Source organism: Somniosus microcephalus, chromosome 3 (assembly GCF_052327205.1).
Source record: "Somniosus microcephalus isolate GS21.2 chromosome 3, FLI_Smic_1.0, whole genome shotgun sequence".
Classification (NCBI taxonomy): domain Eukaryota; kingdom Metazoa; phylum Chordata; class Chondrichthyes; order Squaliformes; family Somniosidae; genus Somniosus; species Somniosus microcephalus.
In genome coordinates, this window is record NC_140989.1 from 260763231 (window position 1) to 260786196 (window position 22966).

Below are 22966 nucleotides of genomic sequence, written 5' to 3' on the forward strand. Positions count from 1 at the left end.
TGACTGAAATCTGCCAACAGTTGCAGTCACAACTGCAACCTCAGAGCAGGGCAAAGACAGCATTGTCTGTGGTGTCAAGGGGACTGTGGCTCTTAACTTTTATGTGTCTGGCTCCATCCAGGCTGCTGCTGGAAATATAAGTAACATCTCTCAGTTTGCAGTGTACTACTGCATAAGGGAGGTCACTGAGGCTCTCTATACAAAGAGAGACAACTTCATCTCATTCTCTCTTGCCAGAGAGAGGCAGGCGGTGTGAGCATGAGGGTTTACTAAGATTGCAGGCTTCCCCCCATGGTGCAGCATGCCATTGACTCCACGCACATTGCTTTGTTTGTGCCTCATGTTAACTCTACCATTTTCCTGCACCGAAAGGGATTCCAGTCCCTCGATGTACAGCTAGTGTGCGACCATAGACAGAACATCATGCAGGTCAATGCCTGGTATCCTGGCAGCAGTCACAATTCGTTCATTCTGTGGCAGTCCTCTGTGACACCTGTATTTGAACCACCATGGCAAGTCAAAGGCAGACTTCTGGGCGGCGAGGGTTATCCATTCATGACATGGCGCATGACTCCAGTCCAAAACCCACGCACACATAAGAACATAAGAAATAGGAGCAGGAGTCGGCCATTTGGCCCCTCAAGCCTGCTCCACCATTCGAAAAGATCATGGCTGATCTTCTGCCTCATCTCCACTTTCTTGAACTATCCCCATATCCCTTGATTCCCTTAATATTCAAAAATCTATCGACCTCTGTCTTGAATATTCTCAACGACTGAGCCTCCACAAACCCTGGGGTAGAAAATTCCAAAGATTCACCGCCCTTTGAGTGAAGAAATTTCTCCTCATCTCAGTCCTAAATGGTCGACCCCTTATTCTGAGACTGTGACCCCTGGTTCTAGACTCCCCAGCCAGGGGAAACATCCTCCCTGCATCTACCCTGCCAAGCCCTGTAAGAATTTTGTATGTTTCAATGAGATCACCTCTTATTTTTCTAAACTCCAGAGAATATAGGCCTAGTCTACTCAATTTGTCCTCATAGGACAATCCCCACATCCCAGGAACTAGTCTGGTGAACCTTCGTTACACTCCCTCTATGGCAAGTATATCCTTCCTTAGGTAAGGAGACCAAAACTGTACACAATACTCCAGGTGTGGTCACTAGGGCCGTATATAATTGCAGTAAGATGTCTTTACTGTTATACTCAAAACCTCTTGTAATAAAGGCCAACATACCATTTATTTTCCTAATTGCTTGCTGTACCTGCATGTTAACTTTCAGTGATTCGTGTACAAGGACACCCAGCTCCCTCTGAACAGCAACATTTCCCAATCTCTCACCATTTGAAAAATACTCTGCTTTTCTATTTTTCCTACCAAAGTGGATAACTTCACATTTGTCCACATTATATTCCATTTGCCATGTTCTTGCCCAGTCACTTAGCCTGTATATATCCCCTTGAAGCCTCCTTGCGTCTTCCTCACAACTTACATTCCCACCTAACTTCATTTCATCAGCAAATTTGGATGTAATGGCCCAGAAATTTGGGTCGGGGGCTTCCCGCGGGTGTAAGCCCCCAACCTGCACTTACCTTGCGCGCTGGCCGTTGAGCTGTGGGCCCCCGTGGAATTCTGATCCGGGGCCTGCTCCAGCTGCCGGCGCGCAGTGCTTGCATATCCCAGGGGCGCAGTTAGTTCGATGCGTCCCCTGGGATCACGTGGGCCATGGGGAGCCAGTCGGAGCAGGGAATGCTCCATTCATAAGTCTGACAGGAAGTGCTATCAAGACTTATAAATACTACGGCCCCAAAATAGCACTAAATCTTCAAATAAATTTTTAAAAAACATTACATTTTTTAAATAAACTATAAATTACATGAAATAACTATTTTAAACAATAATTTAAATTTTTGAAAAACATAATTTTATTTTCTAACGGGGCTAAAAATAAACTTACCTTGCTTTAAAGTATTAAAAATAATAAACCTGTGAAAAAATTGTTTTAATTTTAATTAATTCACCACTTACCTTGTAAAAAGCAGGCCTTACGCCTGCTTTTTACATTTCTAAATTCTGCAGGCTTACGTTCCCGGGAAAACCTGCAAAAAAGACCGAAGTTCGATGCACACGCGCAGCCCCTCCTGCGCACGCGTTCGACCTCTGAACCCCTTCGTTCAGAGGAACGGAAGTGCCGGTTTCCCACGCATGTGCAGTGCATGCAAGAAACCGGAACTTCCATTGGGCCTATGGGTGAGTACCCTGTGCGTACTCACCCATGAAGACCCAAATTTCTGGGCCATTACATTTGGTCCCCTCATCCAAATCATTGATATAGATTGTGAATAGCTGAGACCCAAGCACTGATCCTTGTGGTACAGCCTGCCAACCTGAAAATGACCCGTTTATTCCTACTCTCTGTTTTCTGTCCATTAACCAATCCTCAATCCATACGAGTATATTACCCCCAATCCCATGAACCCTAATTTTGTTTAATAACCTCGTGTGGCACCTTATCGTATGCCTTCTGAAAATCCAAATACACCACATCCACTGGTTCCCCCTTATCTATTCTGCTAGTTACAACCTCAAAAAACTCTAACGGATTTGTCAAGCATAATTTCCCTTTCATAAATCTGTGTTGAATCTGCCCAATCCTATTATTATTTTCTAAGTGCCCTGTTACCACGTCCTTAATAATAGATTCTAGCATTTTCCCTACTACTGATGTCAGGCTAACTGGTCTATAGTTCCCCGTTTTCTCTCTCCCTCCTTTCTTAAATAGTGGGGTTACATTTGCTACCTTTAAATCCACAGGAACTGTTCTAGAATCTATGAAATTTTGGAAAATGACAACCAATGCATGCACTATCTCTATAGCCATCTCTTTCAAAACCCGAGGATGTAGTCCTTCAGGTCCAGGGGCTTTATCGACTTTCAGTCCCATTAATTTCTCCACTACTTTTCTTTACTAATACTAATTTCTTTCAGTTCCTCATTCAACAACAACAACAACAACTTGTATTTATATAGCGCCTTTAATGTAGTAGAACATCCCAAGGCGCTGCACAGGAGTATTTTAAGACAAAAATTTTGACACCGATCCACATAAGGATAAATTAGGGCAGATGACCAAAAGCTTGGTCAAAGAGATAGGTTTTAAGGAGCATCTTAAAGCAGGAAAGAGAGGTAGCGAGGAAGTTAGGTTTAGGCAGGGAATTCCAGAGCTTAGGGCCCAGGCAACAGAAGGCACGGCCACCAATGGTTGAGCAATTATAATCAGGGATGCTCAAGAGGGCAGAATTAGAGGAGCGCAGATATCCTGGGGGGGTTGTGGGGCTGAAGGAGTTAGGAAGGGACGAGGCCATGGAGTGATTTGAAAACAAGGATGAGAATTTTGAAATTGAGGTGCTGCTTAACCGGGAGCCAATGTAGGTCAGCAAGCACAGGGGTGATGGGCGAACGGGACTTGGTGCGAGTTAGGACATGGGCAGCCGAGTTTTGGATGACCTCAAGTTTATGTAGGGTGGAATGTGGGAGGCCAGCCAGGAGTGCGTTGGAATAGTCAAGTCTAGAGGTAAAAGAGGCATGGACGAGGGTTTCAACAGTGGATGAACTGAGGCGAGGGTGGAGACGGGCAATGTTATGGAGCTGGAAGTAGGTGGACTTTGTTATGCTGTGGATATGTGGTCGGAAGCTCATTTCAGGGTCAAATATGACACCAAGGTTGCGAACAGTGTGTTTCAGCCTCAAACAAATGTTAGGGAGAGGGATGAAGTCAATGGCTAGAGAACGGAGTTCATGGCAGGGACCAAAAACGATGGATTTGTCTTCCCAATATTTAATTGGAGAACATTTTCTTGCTAGACCCTTGGTTCTCCACTATTTCTGGGAAGTTTTTTGCGTCTTCTTCCGTGAAGAGAGGCACAAAGTATTTGTTTAATTTCTCTGCCATTTCCTTATTCCCCAATATAATTTCTCCTGTCTTAGCCTGTATGGGACCCACGTTTACTTTCACTAATCTTTCCCTTTTTACATACCTATGAAAGCTTTTACATTCTGTTTTTATGTCTCTCGCTAGTTTACTCTCATTCTATTTTCTCTTTCTTTATCAAGGTCCTCCTTTGCTGAACTCTAAAATCCTCCCAATCCTCAGGCCTACTACTCTTTTTGGCCACATTATAAGCCTCTTCCTTTGATCTAATACTATGTTTAACTTCTCTTGTTAGCCACGGTTGGGCCACTTTTCCTGTGGGGTTTTTGTGCCTTAAAGGAATGTATATTTGTTGTAAATTATGTATTAATTCTTTAAATGCTAGCCATTGCTTGTCTACCATCATACCTTTTAATGTAGTTTCCCAATCTACCTTAGCCAACTCTCCCCTCATACCTACGTAGTTTGCTTTGTTTAGATTTAAGACCCTAGTTTCGGATTTAACTAAATCGCTTTCAAACTCAATATAAAATTCTATCATATTATGATCACTCTTCCATAAATGCCCCTTTACTACAAGGTTATCAATTAACCCTTTCTCACTGCACAATACTAGATCTAAAATAGCCTGTTCCCTTGTTGGTTCCTCAACATACTGATCTAGAAAACTATCTTGCATACATTCCATGAATTCATCCTCCACACTATTACTGCAAATTTGGTTTGCCCAGTCTATATGTAGATTAAAGCCCCCATGATTATTGTATTACCCTTGTTACATGCGCCTCTAATTTCCTGATTTATACTCTGCCCTACATTACAACTACTGTTTGGGGGCGTATAAACAACTCCCACCAATGTTTTCTGCCCCTTGCTGTTTCTTAGCTCCACCCAAACTGATTCTACTTCTTGATTTTCAGAGCTAAGGTCCTTTCTCTCTACTGTCTTTATCTCATCCTTTATTATCAGGGCCACCCCTCCTCCTTTTCCATTTTGTCTATCTTTTCTATAATTAAGGGTCCTGGGATATTTAGTTCCCAACCTTGGCCACTTTGCAACCATGTCTCCGTTATAGCACACATGCACAGCAGGATTACAATGAGAGCCTTGCTGCCACAAGGTATATTAAAGAGCACACCATCGGCATTCTCAAGCAATGCTTCTGTAGCCTGAACCATTTTGAAGAAGCCCTGCAGTTCTCAGCTGAGCGGGTCTCAAGATTTTTGGTAGTATGCTGCATGCTGCACAACCTTGCCATTATGAGGGAACAGCCTTTGCCATCACCTATCAGGCACGAGGCTGAGAAGCAGGAGCACGAGGACGAGGAAGCGGAGGAGGAGAAAGCAGTAGAGGAGGAGGAAGTGGAGGAAAATAGGAACATAGGAACAGGAGTATGAATGGTAGGGTTGAATCCTGATTAATAGAGATTGTTGCCAGGTGAGTGATGGGGCATAGTGAATTGAGCAGTGGATGAGGCTAGTGGTGCAGTTGGTAGGATATGCCATTTGCAGATTGATGCGCCATCAATTACTCAAAAGACTGAGGTTGAGCGAGTAACAATCAGGCTTTTATTAACTAAAGAATGAAGGTCTTGTCTCGAGTGGTCGACCCGTCCAGAATACTAAGGGACTGGGAGGTAGTCACTTATATACCTGGAATAGTGGGAGGAGTCAGCCGAGGCATGTCCAGATCTGTACCTAGTGGAATACACATACAGACACAGACAGGTATGACAGTGGTTTACCACACAGATGAACTCACTGACCTTGACAACTCATGTGAGATCATTAAACCTCTTACTGCTCTGCATCCGGGTTCTTGGAGCTATATGCCTGGCATTGATCTCCACCGCTATTTCTTTCCACTGCTTCTTGAAGTGTGTCTGTAGAGCATCCTGCACCACCTGCACCCCACTCCCCCGCTGCCACCCCCTCCCCCCCACACCGCCCAACCCCTACGGATACAGGAAATCCCTTCTCCTTTCCACCTCTTCCAGCAAGATCTCCAGTGCAGTCACCAGGACTGGATGGGATGCATCCTAGGATGCTGAGGAAAGTTAAGGAGGAAATTGCGGAGGTACTGACCATAATCTTCCAATCCTCCTTAGATACAGGGGTGGTGCCAGAGGACTGGGGAATTGCAAATATTACACCCTTGTTCAAAAAAGGGTGTAAGGATAAACTCAGCAACTACAGGACTGTCAGTTTAGCCTCAGTAGTGGAAGCTTTTAGAAACGATAATCAGGGACAAAATTAACAGTCTCCTGGACAAGTGTAGATTAATTATGGAAAGCCAGCATGGATTTGATAAAGATAAATCATGTTTAACTCACTTGATTGAGTTTTTTGATGAGGTAACAGAGAGGGTTGACAAGGGCAATCTTGTTGACATGGTGTATATGGATTTCCAAAAGGTGTTTGATAAAGTGCCACATAATAGGCTTGTCAGCAAAGTTGAAGCCCATGGAATAAAAAGGACAGTGGCAGCATGGATACGAAATTGGCCAAGTGACAGGAAACAGTAATGGTGAATGGTTGTTTTTCAGACTGGAGGAATGTATACAGTGGTGTTCCCCAGGGGTTGGTACTAGGACCACTGCTTTTCTTGATGTATATTAATGACTTGGACTTGGGATTTCAGGGTACAATTTCAAAATCTGCAGATGACACAAAACTTGGAAGTATAGTGAACAGTGAGGAGGACAGTGATAGACTTCAAGAGGACATAGACAGGCTGGTGAAATGGGCGGGCATGTGGCAGATGAAATTTAACGCAGAAAAGTGCGAAGTGATACATTTTGGTCGAAAGAATGAGGAGAGGCAATATAAACTAAAGTGTACAATATTAAAGGAGGTGCATGGACAGAGAGACCTGGGGGTATATGTGCACATATTGTTGAAGGTGGCACGGCAGGTTGAGAAAGCGGTTAAAAAAACTTACAGAATACTGGGCTTCATAAATAAGAACATAAGATCATAAGAAATAGGAGCAGGAGTCGGCCATTTGGCCCTTCGAGCCTGCTCCGCCATTCAATAAGGTCAAAGCTGATCTTCTGCCTCATCTCCACTTTCCTGAATTATCCCCATATCCCCTGATTCCCTTAATATTCAAAAATCTATCAATCTCTGTCTTGAATATACTCAACGACTGAGCTGCCACAGCTCCCTTGGGTAGAAAATTCCAAAGATTCGCCACCCTCTGAGTGAAGAAATTTCTCCTCATCTCAGTCCTAAATGGCTGTCCCCTTATTCTGAGACTGTAACCCCTAGTTCTAGACTCCCCAGCCAGGGAAAAATCCTCCCTGCATCTACCCTGTCAAGCCCTGTAAGAATTTTGTATGCTTCATTGAGATCACCTCTCATTCTTCTAAACTCTAGAGAATATAGACCTAGTCTACTCAATTTGTACTCATAGGACAATCCCCACATCCCAGGAACCAGTCTGGTGAACCTTCGTTGCACTCCCTCTAAGGCAAATATATCCTTCCTTAGGTAAGGAGACCAAAACTGTACACAATACTCCAGGTGTGGTTTCACTAGGGCCCTATATAATTGCAGTAAGATGTCTTTACTCTTATACTCAATACCTCTTGTAATAAAGGCCAACATACCATTTGTTTTCCTGATTGCTTGCTGTACCTGCATGTCAACTTTCAGCGATTCATGTACAAGGACACCCAGGTCCCTCTGAACACCAATTTTTCCCAATCTTTCAATAGTTACAGCCTGATACCTGAAAATGACCCATTTATTCCTACTTTCTGTTTTCTGTTCGTTATCTAACCTCAATCCATGTGAGTATATTACCTCCAATCCCATGAGCCCTAATTTTATTTAAAAACCTCTTGTGTGGCACCTTATCGAATGCCTGCTGAAAATCCAAATACACCACATCCACTGGTTCCTACTTATCTATTCTGCTAGTTACAATCTCAAAAAACTCTAATAGATTTGTCAAACACAATTTCCCTTTCATAAATCCGTGTTGACTCTGCCTAATCCTATTATTATTTTCTAAGTACCTTGTTACCACGTCCTTAATAATAGATTCTAGCATTTTCCCTGCTGCTGATGTCAGGCTAACTGGTCTGTAGTTCCCCATTTTCTCTCTCCCTCCTTTCTTAAATAGTGGGGTTACATTTTCTACCTTCCAATCCGCGGGAACCATTCTAGAATCTATGGAATTTTGGAAAATGACAACCAATGCCTCCACTATCTCTATAGGCAACTCTTTCAAAGCCATGGATATAGGCCATCAGGTCATGGGAATTTATCGGCTTTCAGTCCCATTAATTTCTCCAGTACTACTGTTCTATTCTTACTTATAACTTTCAGTTCCTCATTCTCGCTAGACCTTTGGTTGTCCACTATTTCCGGGAAGATTTTTGCTGCATCTTCCGTGAAGATAGACACAAAGGCCACGATTTTGTCAATTGATGCGGCTTGGGAGTGGGTCAGGTGGTTTCCGGGTTCCAGTCTCACCCCCAACTGCATCCGGCCCACGGACATGATTTTACATTGATTGACCTTGTTAAGCACACCCTGCAGGCTTGCCAGACAATTAAGAGGAAGCTGGTCAGATAACGTCATTTGATGACGCGTCATATGCCGGTTTTCTTAAAGGGACCACGCACTTTTTTTTTGACAGCTAGTTTTTCAGTGTTTGACAGCATTGAGGTGCTGCAAAAACTGACAATCACTGTACAAAGGTGAGCTCTTGCATCCAGGCTCTCCAATGTCTCCCTCCATAGGCTGGAATAGATGGCAGCTGCAGGTGAGGTTACAGAAGTGATCTGTCACTGGTGAGAGAGGTTCTCCTAATGAGGTGGCACTAGACATTGATTTCAAAACTTGTTCCCTAAAGAAGTAAGTAAATGCATAAAAATGAATTTCCCAACATTTTCTTACCTCTGAAACTCACCAGTGCACCATTGGATCCTTCACACCACTTCTGCAGCTGTCATCAATGCAGAAACATTACAGCAGACTCACAACACGCCACACCTACCTGGCGTAGTGTCCGGATGTCGGGAAACCAGAGGCAGAAGCGGCAAAATTTAAAAATAACCTGTCAACTACTAGCAACTACCTGTTAACAGTCAGTTAATTGGATTTAATCCTCTTCCCGCCGCTAGGTGTCGGGTCCATGCACAAATCAGGGACCCGACACTTGGGAAAATTGTTTGGAGGTGGGTTGACGGTGGGATCAGCCCCCGCCATCAATCAAAATGATTATACCCTTTAACCCGCCTCCAAACCAATCCTCTCAGTGCCGATAAAATCACAGCCAAAGTATTTGTTTAATTTCTCTGCCATTTCCATATTCCCCATTACAATTTCTCCTGTTTCAGCCTGTAAGGGACCCACATTTACTTTCGATAATCTTTTGTTTTTTACATACCTATAGAAGCTTTCAGTCTGTTTTTACGTGTCTCGCTAGTTTACTCTCGTATTCTATTTTCCCTTTCTTTATCAATTTCTTGGTCCTCCTTTGCTGAATTCTAAAATCCTCTCAATCCTCAGGCTTACTACTCTTTTTGGCAATATTATAAGTCTCTTTATTTGCTCTAATACTATCTTTAACTTCTCTTGTTAGCCACGGTTGGACCACTTTTCCTGTGGGGTTTTTGTGCCTTAAAGGAATTTGTTGTAAATTATGTATTAATTCTTTAAATGCTAGCCATTGCTTGTCCACTGTCATATCTTTTAATGTAGTTTCCCAATCTACCTTAGCCAACTCGCCCCTTATACCTACGTAGTTTGCTTTGTTTAGATTTAAGACCCTAGTTTCGGATTTAACTAAGTCACTTTCAAACTCAATATAAAATTCTATCATATTACGATCACTCTTCCATAAAGGCCCCTTTACTACAAGGTTATTAATTAACCCTTTCTCACTGCACAATACTTGATCTAAAATAGCCTGTTCCCCAGTTGGTTCCTCAACATACTGATCTAGAAAACTACCTTGCATACATTCCATGAATTCATCCTCCATACTATTACTGCAAATTTGGTTTGCCCAGTCTATATGTAAATTAAAGTTCCCATGATTACTCTATTACCCTTGATACATGCGCCTCTAATTTCCTGATTTATACTCTGCCCAACATTACAACTATTGTTTGGGGGCGTATAAACAACTCTCACCAATGTTTTCTGCCCCTTGCTGTTTCTTAGCTCCAGCCGAACTGATTCTACTTCTCTCTACTGTCTTTATCCCATCTTTTATTATCAGGGCTACCCCTCCTCCTTTTCCATTTTGCCTATCTCTTCTAAAGTTCTGTATCCTCGAATATTTAGTTCCCAACCTTGGCCACTTTGCAACCACGTTGTCAGATCAAACCTGTTAATTTCTATCTGCGCTATTAATTCATCTATTTCTTTGTGAATTCAGATATGATGCCTTTAGCTTTGACTTATTTCTCTTTTTCCTGATGTCACCTTAGTCACTGATGCCTTATTACCTTTGTTACTCCCTCTGAGGCATAGAGTACAAAAGCAGGGAAGTTTTGATGAAACTTTATAAAACACTGGTTCGGCCTCAACTGGAGTATTGTGTCCAATTCTGGGCACCACACTTTAGGAAGGATGCAAAGACCTTAGAGATGGTGCAGAAAATATTTACGAGAATTATTCCAGGGATGTGGAACTTCAGTTATGTGGATAGACTAGAGAAGCTGAGGCTGTCTCCTTAGAGCAGAGAATGTTGAGAGGAGACTTGATAGAGGTATTCAAAATCATGAGGGGTCTAGACAAAGTAGATAGAGGGAAAGAGTTGAGAACCAGAGGACACAGATTTAAGCTGATTGGCAAAAGAACCAAAGGCGACATGAGGAAAATCTTTTACGATAGCAAAATACTGCAGATGTTGGAATTCCAAAATAACAACAGAAAATGCTGGAAAAACTCAGCAGGTCAGGCAACATCCGTGAAGAGAAATTTGAGTTGATGTTTCAGGTCGAACCCTTCTTCAAAACTGGAAAGAAAAGAAAATAGATCGAAGGCAGGGCTGCGATCGGACAAAAGAAGTGAAAGAGACAAAAGAGGTAGAAGAGACAATAAAAGGTGTTCGAAGCCAGACGAGATGGTAATAGGCTGAGATTAGGTGTGAAGTGTACTGGCAGGGGAAGAGATAGCTGCCAGGCGGGAGAGTGAAACAAAAGGAAAGGGGGAGGGTGTGGTGTATGTAACCGTTCCACCTTTAAGAGAACTATTTTAAGAGTTCCACTACTTTATCTTGGCTGCTGTATACTGTGACCACACCGGTATATAAGTGCTGTGTAATGATTTATTGGGCAGTTCAGCCCTGACCTTCGACTAGTAAAGACCTGTTAAAATTTACTCTTGTGGTCTGTGTAGTAATTCTCACTATAACACACAGACTTAACAGAGGGGGGGAAAGGAGTGGAAAAATTACAGGTAAAAAATTAATAGGGGCCGAGGTTATGATCTGAAATTGTTGAACTCGATATTGAGTCCGGAAGGCTGCAAAGTGCCTAATCGGAAGATGAGGTGCTGTTCCTCGAGTTTACGTTGAGCTTCCGTGGAACAATACAAGAGGCCAAGGACGGTGAGGTCCGAGTGGGAATGGAGCGGTGAATTAAAATGACAGACGACCGGAAGCTCGGGGTCACCCTTACGGACTGAACGGAGGTGTTTTTTTTACCTGTAATTTTTCCACTCCTTTCCCCCCCTCCCCCTTTCCTTTTGTTTCACTCTCCCACCTGGCAGCTATCTCTTGCCCTGCCAGTACACTTCACACCTAATCTCAGCCTATTACCATCTCGTCTGGCTTCGAACACCTTTTATTGTCTCTTCTACTTCTTTTGTCTCTTTCACTTCTTTTGTCCGATCGCAGCCCCGCCTTCGATCTATTTTCTTTTCTTTCCAGTTTTGAAGAAGGGTTCGACCCGAAACATCAACTCAAATTTCTCTCCACGGATGTTGCCTGACCTGCTGAGTTTTTCCAGCATTTTCTGTTGTTATGAGGAAAATCTTTTTTACGCAGTGAGTTGTTAGGATCTAGAATGCACTGCCTGAAAGGGTGGTGGAAGCAGACTCAATTATGGCGTTCAAAAGGGAATTGGATAAGTACCTGAGGAAAGAAATTGGCAAGACTACGGGGAAAAGGCAGGGGAGTGGGACTAGCTGAAGTGCTCTTGCAGAGAGCCGGCATGGGCTCGATGGGCCAAATAGCCTCCTTCTGTGCTGTAACCATTCTATGATTCTATGAAAACCTTGGTGCATGCTCTCTACCATGGTCAGCCATTGCTCAATCTTTCACAGGACACTTTTGAAAAAACTCCCATCAGTTCTTGAAGGCCACAATGCATCCTTTACAAGGAGCAGGCAGGCTTTAAGAAGCACTAGACACTTGTGATATTGAGCCCACTGCTGATGCGTGAAGCCAATGAACAGCAGGGGTTGCGCTTGCTGCTCGCATTTGTCATGCTGCCTGCATTGCAATGAATTGGCGTGGATTAATCACACATTGCGATCCCTGCACGCATTTTCAGGCTTATCCAATTTAACCCCCGAGGACTTTGTCAGGTTTAGCTATTTAGACATTCAATGAATAAAGAAAGAAAGCTATAGATAACCAGTGCATATTATTTGTACTCTAACAATAACTGTCAGTACTAAAGGAAAAGCATTTAGTTCTTGTCCTAACAAATCTGTAATAGGTCTACAACTATATTCAAACCTATGTGATTATTTTAAAACATGCAAATATTTAATAGATATTAATAAATCATGCTGCTATACTATAGTTACAGATGGAGAAGTCTGTATGTTTGTTCATTATATGTTTAATAAAAACTTAAACATAGAAGTCACTGCAACGGTGAAGTATGAATTATATTTATAACCAATCATACTTGATATTAGTCAATAAGCATCAAGTACATTGCTGATTATTCTTTATTGGTAAAGCCATCAATTAATTTTAATACTATTTCAACCCAATGCCAATATTAGTAAAGCCTTGTGGAAGTCCTGGAGATATTGCATATGGAACATTTCAGCTGGTAAGAGGTGACGACTTGGTGTTTGGTGCGCGCATTGAATACACATGTGATGAAGGGTAAGAATTGCATTATAATAATCTTTGTCTATTTCTTATCAGGAGAAAGAACAGTTGCACATGACATGATACACTTCTTTCTCTAATCATTACTTTAGATTCAATCAATAAATCAGCTTTATCTTCTATACAGGTTTTCCTGCTGCTTTTATATACATCCATAGATAATTATATTATTAAACATCTTGTACATAGTACTCGCATCCAGTCCACAAACCCTACTACCAGTGTCAAAATTTTGAGCAATACTTTTTACATCAATATTAATCATGTAAACGACCTATGTTAACTTTTATAACAACACTGCATCTGTAAAACATTATACTGAAAATTCCCTATGCCAATGTTTATAATATGAATCCATATGTAAACATTATTCCTGGTGGCTGAGTGGCTCTCACTGTATGAGTGCTCAGCTGGTGTCTGGGAGTGTCTCACAGGAATCATGAGCCATGGCATCAGAGGGTATCCCTTGTCACCTATGCACAGCCATGCACATTGCGATGGGGCTCAAAGATCAGTGGAACGGATGACAGTCTCATTATAAATGCAACATGGCCGCTCCTTGAATAGCAGGCATTTACCTGCATGATGCGCTGCCGGTGGTCGTAGACAAGCTGTACATTGAGGGAATGGAATCTCTTCCGGTTCCTGAATACCTCTGAGTTTAAATGAGTGGCTTGCTTGGCCTCATGTGTACAGTCAATCGGCTGGATTTTAATTCAGGGGCGGGGTGGGGTTGTGTAATCCACATTTCGTGTTATCCATACGAATCTAAATTGATGTGGGAGATTGATGCGAATTTAACTTAATTGTCCAATTGAGTTCCAACGTGTGGGAACCCATGGCAAATGGGTTTTTCCAGTCTGAAAGTCGCATCCAATGACGTCATCATTGCTGCTGCATTTAAGGTCTGCAACAAGCCTTGCTTCTTCTGCAGGCTGCCAACCTTTTGGCCTTTAATGCTACAGGGACCTGGAGGCAGAATGGCAAGTGAAAGACTTAGGTCTGCCCCAAGATTTGACGACGTTGCCCTGCAGGCTCTGGTTGAGGGAGCAAGAGCTCATAGAGGTGCTCTTCCCTTCTTCAGGGAGGAAGAAGCCTCCTCAGCAGACAAAGGCTGTGTGGCTGCAAGTGGCAGAGGAGGTCAACTCCTTATCGGTAACCCACAGAACATGGATTCAGTGCAGGAAAAGATTTCATGACCTTCTACGCACTGGAAAAGTGAGTATGAATTTCCCATCAGCCTCAATCTGATCCCCATTGCCTTTCCTCACCAGCACCCAGCTTTAGCAATCTCTTCCTCCACATCCCACTTGACACTGAAATCCATGCACCCTTACCCATTCCCTTTCTCTCTATGGTCACATTCACCTAACTATTCGACTATGCAGCCCTCACACTCCCTATCACTGTGATGCTATGAAAACAACTGACAACACACAGGGAGGGCCCTTGGTCTTGCCACCTCACTCCATCTTTGTCTCCTTCTAAGTATCTATGCTATGGATTCTCTACACTCACTCCTTCATTCTTACTCAACCTCCACTTGTCTCCCTCATTGCAGGAAAAGAGAGCTCACAATAAGCGAGAAAGAGCGAGGACAGGAGTAGGGCCACCCTCAGTAGCCCACCTCACCCCCCTGGGAGAAGGCCGTCCTGGAGATAGTCGGAGTGGAGGAAGATGCGCAAGTGGGGGCTGGACAGACAGGTGCATCACAGCAAGCTGGTGACAGAATAGTTTCCCATCTCTCTCATTGACATTGCATGAGTCGCTGATAATGATTCTGAAGCTCAAACAGATGGACTTATGATCATCTGCAATATGCAATGTGCATGTAAACTTGGCATCACATCTCTGACTCTTTCCTTTACTCCCCCACAGGACCATCGACAGCACCCGTCCCCACCAGCCAGGAGGAAGAGCCTGAACATCAAGACTCCTCAGAGGAAACTGCAACCTCTGAGGGCGCAGCGTCAGCAGAATTCAGTGCACCCAGCACCAGCGCAGACACTCACACCTCGGTGGGACCTTTGGGACATAGAGTAGTGTTGTCACCTGGTGTATCACAGCTCACAAGTGAGCATCAGCAGATTGTGGAGACAGGGACAGCACTGGAGAGTCCTAGTCGGAGGGCGCAGGACTCTGCCAGCTCGGCTCAGCAGCATGTCGACTCTCTGCCTCTGGGTCCATCCATAAGATCAGCGGTGCTGGAACTCCAGGAACAGATGCAGGAGTCTCTGGCAGGTTTTGTCTCCAGGGTCGCTGCGAGTGTGGAGCGAATGGAGGAGTCCATAGCGAGCATGAGCAGAGCCTTTGTGGGGTCATTGGCACATGAACGTATCAACACGGAAAGGTTGGCAACCTCCATGGAGGTGATAAGTTGCCAGGGTGCAGAAAACATGGTGCGTGTTCAAAACAGAATGACATCTCTGGAGGAGCGATGGTCATCTATTGAACAGAGAAACCAGACCTTCATGGAAGTCCTTCTGAGTAGGACTGCCAGTGCAGATACGGGTCCCCATGGACCCCCTGATGTGCAACAAGGTGCTCTCAAGCCACTTGCAAGCACTGAGGGGGACCTGACCCATGAGAGGGAAGTTGGTGGCAGACATCAAGGAAGTGGGGCTCCTCTCCAAGCGCTCACACTTCCATGCCACTGCAGAGCCCTTGGTCAGAGCCCCACCAGAGTCCACACCCAACTGAGATTGGCGTCTCAACCCCTGCACAGCCGCAGGAGCAGCAGACTGTTGGCGAGCCCTCACAGGTTCGCAACCCCAGAGCATGCCCGCCAAAGGTGTCGAGACAGGAGCAGCAGGAAAGTGAGCAAGGGGCCTCCACATCTGCTGAAGCCACAGGGGAAGCACCACGTAGGAATATGCGTAAGAGAAAGATACTGCACAAATAGTCACAAGGGTAGTAACTTGGGTGAAATTTGATGTTTTATATGGAAAAGCCATCAGATGAATAATGTAAATAAAAAATCTGATGGCTACTGCTGTAGTTGTGGCATGTGTCATTTTGCGAATGGGACTTTCACATTGAGGGCTTAGGATTACTTGCAATTGTCAGTATGGTGGTCAAATTGCTAGGAGTCAGCTGGTTCTTGGCCATTGTCGATGCTCAGGTAAGAAGATGCGAGGCAAAAGTGCTTGAGTGACTAGGCTAAGCAAAGCTGGCCAAGATGAGTGCGTTCCTTGCATCCCGGGCAGCTATGTTCTCGCGTACTGGGCCTCTGCAAGATGTTGTTGTTGTTGTTGTTTTTTCTCTTTCTTTTTCTTTTTCTTTCTGGAGACCCTGGCTGCTGATACTGCAGGGCTCCACCTGATCTATCCAGGCATCTGAAGCATACCTTCAGCACACCGATGGTTTGCTCGATTATGGCTCTGGTGGACATGTGGCTGGAGTTCTAGCTCTCCTCAGCTTCGTTGGATGGCCTCCTCAACAACGTCATTAGTCACATCCTCAGGGGATAGCCCTTCTCTCCAAGTAACCATCCGTTAAGTTGGTCTGGTGGACTGAAGAGTGGAGGCACACTAGACTGCCGCAGGATGAACAAGTCATGGCAACTGCCAGGGTACTTGGCACAAACATGCAAAATTTCCTTCTTGTGGTTACACACCAGCTGAACGTTGAGGGAGTGGAAGCCCTTGCGGTTGACAAAAATACCTGGATTGTGATGGGGTGCCTTAAGGGCCACATGTGTGCAGTCAACGATGCCCTGCGCCCTTGGAAAGCCTGCCAGATTAGCTAATCCAACCGCACGTGCCGTGACACTTGCTTGATCCTTGGTGAAATGGATGTGATTGTGCGTGATGGCAAAGAGGGCATTGGTTACCTACATAATGCATTTGTGTGCGGCCGCCTGGGAGATGCCGCTGATGTTTGCTGCTGATCCCTGGAAGGAGCCTGAGGCAAAAAAGTTGAGCGCGGTGGTGACTTTGATGGTCACTGGTAAGGGTTGTCCACCTGGTCCTCTCTGCTGCAGGTATTGTTGCAGCATTGCGCAGATGTCACCCACTACCTCTCGCGAAAGTCGGAGCCGCCTTTGGCACTGCTGCTCAGACATGTTGAGGTAGCTGACCCTGTGTCTGTAGACCCTGTTTGGGGGGTATCTCCTGCACCAATGGGCTTCCATGCGCTGGCCCCTTCTGGCCTGTGCAGCTTCAGGTGGGTGAGCATCAGCTTGGCGCTCCTGCTGGTGCTGCTGCTGTTGGTGCTGCTGTTGTTCCTGGTTCTGCTGGTGCCGCAGCTGGTCTTCGTACTCATCTAATGCCCAGAAGGGAAGGAAATAAATGGCTCCCATGCTTCTGGTATATGCCTCAGTTGAGGAAGCGCTAAGTGAAGATGGCGAGAGGGGTTTCCCAGGAGGTCACACTGGAGATGGGTGTCAGGCTCCAAACTTCCACAGCTGTGGTTATGCCTTCTAAAAGTTCCCCCAGACCTGAGACAACAAAGTCCTGCCACCTGCCAATGATGGCTGATCAAATCTCCTATTTAATGTTTGAGCTGCAGCTGATAGTCAGCAATCCAATTGTGCTCCCGCCAGGTTTCACCGTCGTGTTTCAGAACAAGCGTATTTCACGTGGGAAAAGGGTTAAAATCGCAAAGGCCTTTCAAAATGGCATTATACAGCCAATTTAGTGCTTGTTAAGGGCCTTAACGGCCAAGAGGCGGGATGGAGACGGGACCACTAGACACAAATTTTTGAAAATTGCATGGAGGTGGGCTTTGGCCTGCCCGCCAGTTTTTGCAATTTTAACCCCCCGCATGCCTCCAATCCCGCCTCCACGGCCCAATGAAAATACTGCCCATTGACTCCCTGGACCTTGGGGAATCCCGTAATCCTGTCAAATCCTAGTGCTCTCTGGCAATAGGGAATGATATATAGCCATTGCTCAGAGCATATGCAGAAGTGCACAGAGAATTGTGTTATGTGACTTATTTCACCTGTGGCAACCTGGAAGGTTCCAGTAGCATAAAAGTGAAGTGCTACTGTAACCTTGACTGCCACAGGCAATGCAGGCAATGCAGGCCACCGATCTCTGTAATGATCTCTTTGGTAAAGCGGAGCCTTCTCATGCACTGGTCTTGCATAGTAGTCCTGCTCTCTGAATACCCTGGCTGGATAGTGCCTCCTGCTGGGAGACCGCCTCACCCTCCTGTCCCTCTCTCCTGCAACAGCTGTTGCTGCTCCGCCTAGCCTCATCTCCTCCTCCCATTCCTCTTCCAGACCCAAGGAGGACCCCTAGCAAGATGCTCATGACCCTTTCTCCTGGTGACTCCTGTAAGATGTCCAATAAAGTGCAGCAGCACAACCCTCGCTTTTTTGAGGTGAAGTACTGAGAGAATATCCAGGAAAAATGTTGATAAGAGTGTTGGTGAAATCTTGACAAAGTTTTCCAGAAAGTTCTCAAAAGTTTTCTTCAAACGCAGTGTAGTCGGTCGATCTCAATCAGCAAGTGAACAGTGAAAGCTGAGCATGGCTGAAATACTCAGCAATGGCTTGTTTACTCCTGTTCAGCTAGTTGCTGTTCGGAGAGGTTGTTAAATGAAGTGTTATCCAGCAAAATGGCATGCAGACTCTTTAATGAGCGCTAGCAAGCAATTTAATTGTCAATTAGCCTCTTAACAATCCTCCGGGTGGCCGTTCCTAGCCCACACTACAACCCCTTTACCAAGATGGCGTCTTGCACTAAACGTGGGCTAAACCGGCATTGCAGCTGAAAACTCCATCTTGGTCACATCTTTACCTCTTTCGCGCCTAAAGTATTCTACCAAAATCACCCCATGAACTCCAAATATCCACGGGAGGTGGGGGGAGCACTGGTTCTGACAAAAGCCCACCTGGGATTTCTGCTACTGACCCCGTCGTAGTTTGTGGAGACACAGGGTGTTCCCTTAATTTTGGGGGCAAAATTGGGCTTGGTAGTGCTCTTTTTTGGGGGCTACAAGGCCCCTTGCGGTTCCAAAATGGCGTCTGCGGCACGCGTGCACACTTCTGATGTGCCAGATGCCATACTGGTAAAGGGGATGGCGTGCACACTCCTAACGTCCACCGGATGCATGGAGAGCAGGCAGACCATAACATCAATCAGTGTGCAATGCTGCCATTTTAGACCTCCGCATTCCAGCCTACACCCTCTCTTAACTTTGCACAGCTGAACACGATGTTAAGCAGCTTGAATGACCCCCTCAGCAGTGCTATTTAAAGGGATCATCAATTACTTACAGGTTAGTTGCGGGTTTATTTCTTCTGACTGTTGCTGCAATTCTACACGTTTTGAATGCTTTCTATAGTTGGGTAAAGTTTCAAAAGTCTACAGGGAGTGTTGTGGCAGGTGCTGGAGTGTTTTTTTGCTGACTGTTGGATCCGTGGTTCAGTGGATATGCTGTTATTAAATAATCACACGGATGCTGTATATTAACAATAAACAGGTCTTTACTGGAGGAGGGTAGTCTCAAGACTGGGGGTACAGAGGCATGCGCAAAGCTTATATACCGGTGTGGTCACTGCCGGTACTACAGTATACAGGAGCTGTAAAAGTAGTTCTGACATAAAGGCACATACACTACAATTCCTCCCCTTTTAGATTAGTAGTACCCCTAATATTCAAATAACAATTAACATTTCAACATGTACATTAAACAACAAAAGTCCATTTATAGATTCAGTCTTTGGGGCGGCTTCCTGACCCTTTCAGGATCGCGCCTTTCCGGAGGTTCTTGTTCTTGGTGCAGAGGCGATTCTGACCCTTTTTCATCGGGTAGTTCATCGGGTTCCACTGCTACTGGGTCTGAAGTAGATGCTACCGGTATGTCGGGTTCATCCCCAGGTACTCGAGACATGGGGTTGACGCGTTCCTGTGACGCTAAGATCTGATCGACGTGGCGTCTCACAATGTTCTCCCCGACATCCACTGTGTACATTAATGGCCCCTGCCTTGTACATATCGTTCCGGGTTGCCATTTCTCTGTTCGATAGTCACGGACCAAGACTGGTTGCCCTACATTGAAGCTCCTTGTCGGCTTCTCATTGATGTGCTGGAATTGTTTGTCCTCAACATTTCTTCGCACATTTGGTCTGAGCAAGTCCAGACGAGATCTCAACCTTCGGTTAAAGAACATCATGGCCGGGGTCTGGTTGGTAACTGCATGTGTCGCGTTTCGGTAGGCTAATAAGAAATTGTCCATCTTATGCTGTAGTGGAATTTCATCGTCGCACATGGCCTTTATCACCTTCTTAAAGGTTTGTACGAACCTCTCAGCCAATCCATTTGTGGCTGGATGATACGGGGCGGATGTGTAATGCCTTACCCCATTCCTTCTCATAAATTTTTGGAACTCGTCGGACACAAACTGTGGTCCATTATCAGAGCAAATCTGCTCTGGCAAACCGTTTCTGGCAAATATGGTCCGTAGGACTGCAATCGTTTTCTCTGTAGTGGTTGAAGACATTTTTATCACCTCAGGCCACTTTGAATGAGCATCCACTGCTATTAAGAACATTGAGTCCATGAATGGACCAGCGAAATCAATATGCACCCGTTGCCATGGAGAGGAGGGCCACTCCCATGGGTGTAGAGGGGCATGTGGTGGTGCATTTTGGACCTTCTGGCATCCTACACAGCTCTTAGTTAGGTCTTCGATTTGTTGATCGATTCCCGGCCACCACACATAAGCCCTAGCAAGGCTTTTCATTTTCACTCCGCCCAGATGACCTTCATGTAGCTCATTTAGCACTCTCTCCCTTAACTTGGGTGGAATCACCACTCTGGATCCACACATCACTGTCCCCTGGCATACTGACAGCTGTTCTCTTCTGGATGAGAATGCTGGCAACAGTGAGTCGCCATGTGTTGGCCATCCCCTCACCGTCAATTCATATACCCGCGACAGTGTCGGATCATTGCGGGTCTCCTTCTCTATATCCGCGTTTGTTACTGGCAATCGTTCAATTATTGACGAATAATATATCTCGATAGGGTCCACTGCTGGTGCTTCCTCCACAGTAGGCAGTGGCAGGCGCGATAGCCCATCAGCGTTCCCATGCTGTTTCGTGCCTTTATATTCTATTTCATATTGATTCGCCCCTAGAAACAGGGACCATCTTTGTAACCGCTGTGCAGTCATCACTGGAACGCCCTTCTTAGGATTAAAGATGGAGACAAGTGGTTGGTGGTCAGTCAGCAAGGTGAACTTCTGCCCATGCAGAGAGTGGTTGAATTTTTTTACTCCACATATTAGGCTGGGGGCCTCCCTGTCAATCTGGGTGTAGTTGCGCTCGGCCGAGGTTAGTGACCGAGACGCAAAGGCTACTGGCCTCTCCAACCCGCCTGGGAATTTGTGCGACAGCACCGCTCCAATACCATAGGGTGATGCATCACATGCCAAACGAATTGGTAGTGCTGGGTTGAAATGGGCCAACACCTCTTTTGATGTGATCAATGCTTGCACGCGTGGGTTCGAATCCCATCCTCGTCACCACTGTTGGATCCGTGGTTCAGTGGATATGCTGTTATTAAGTAATCACACGGATGCTGTACATTAACAATAAACAGGTCTTTACTGGAGGAGGGTAGTCTCAAGACTGGGGGTACAGAGGCATGCGCAAAGCTTATATACCGGTGTGGTCACTGCCGGTACTACAGTATACAGGAGCTGTAAAAGCAGTTCTGACTTAAAGGCACATACACTACACTGACTTCAAGGCTTTTGCGCAAACCAGTTGCTCCCAGACATGGGCATGCTAGTAGGCCTTCGTCTTGGAATCGAGCATGACTGGGAGAATGAGCAGAGGCCACGCATAGCAGGACAAGCTGTTGAAGAGCAAGGAGGGGGAAAAGGTTCTCAAGCAGGAGGACATATCTGCCCAGGGTGTTCAAAGAGCAATTCTCCTACCTGAACTTCAGTGATGACCAATGTTTGCGACATCTACGCTTCACTAAAAAGCTCATCATTGAAATCTGCCACCTGCTGCAGCCACAACTCCAACATCAGGGTAGGGAAAGGACCACATAGAAATATAGAAGATAGGAGCAGGAGTAGGCCATTCAGCCCCTCGAGCCTGCTCTGCCATTCAATGAGATCATGGCTGATCATCCAAACTCAGTACCCTGTCCCTGCCTTCTCACCATATCCCTTGATGCCTTTAGCCTTAAGAAATATATCTAACTCCTTCTTGAATATATTTAATGAATTGGCCTCAACTGCCTTCTGTGGTAGAGAATTCCACAGGTTCACCACTCTCTGGGTAAAGAAATTCCTCCTCATCTCTGTCCTAAATGGCTTACCCCTTATCCTTAGACTGTGACCCCTGGTTCTGGACTCCCCGCCATCGGGAACATCCTTCCTGCATCTAGTCTGTCTAGTCCTGTTAGAATCTTATAAGTTTCAATGAGACCCCCTCTCATTCTTCTAAACTCCAGTGAATATCAGCCCAATCGACCCAATCTCTCCTCATACATCATTCCTGCCATCCCAGGTATCAGTCTGCTGAATCTTCACTGCACTCCCTCCATGGCAAGAACATCCTTCCTCAGATAAGGCAACCAAAACTGCACACAATCCTCAAGGTGTGGTCTCACCAAGGCCCTGTACAAACGCAGCAAGACATCCTTGTTCCTGTACTCAAACCCTCTTGCTACGAAGGCCAACATGCCATTTGCCTTCTTAACTGCCTGCTGCACCTGCATGCTTACCTTCAGCGACTGGTGCACAAGGACACCCAGGTCTCGTTGCACTTCCCCTTCTCCCAATCTATTGCCGTTAAGATAATAATCTGCCTTCCTATTTTTGACACTAAAGTGGATAACCTCACGTTTATCCACGTTATATTGCATCTGCCATGCTTCTGCCCAATCACTCAACCTGTCCAAATCATACTGGAGTTTCTCGGCATCCTCCTCACAGCACACACGCCCACCCAGCTTTGTGTCATCTGCAAAC

At 45.3% G+C, this 22966-nt stretch overlaps 1 protein-coding gene across 1 annotated transcript in view; it reads left to right on the plus strand.

Moving 5' to 3' along the window:
* The window catches only part of LOC147121874 (complement factor H-like), a 283063-nt gene that overhangs the window by 47188 nt on the left and 212909 nt on the right, over window positions 1-22966 (plus strand). Inside the window, exon 3 of the mRNA XM_085982391.1 lies at window positions 12913-13018. Within this exon, the coding sequence (XP_085838517.1) occupies window positions 12913-13018 (106 nt within the window). The remainder of the gene's footprint in view (window positions 1-12912; window positions 13019-22966) is intronic.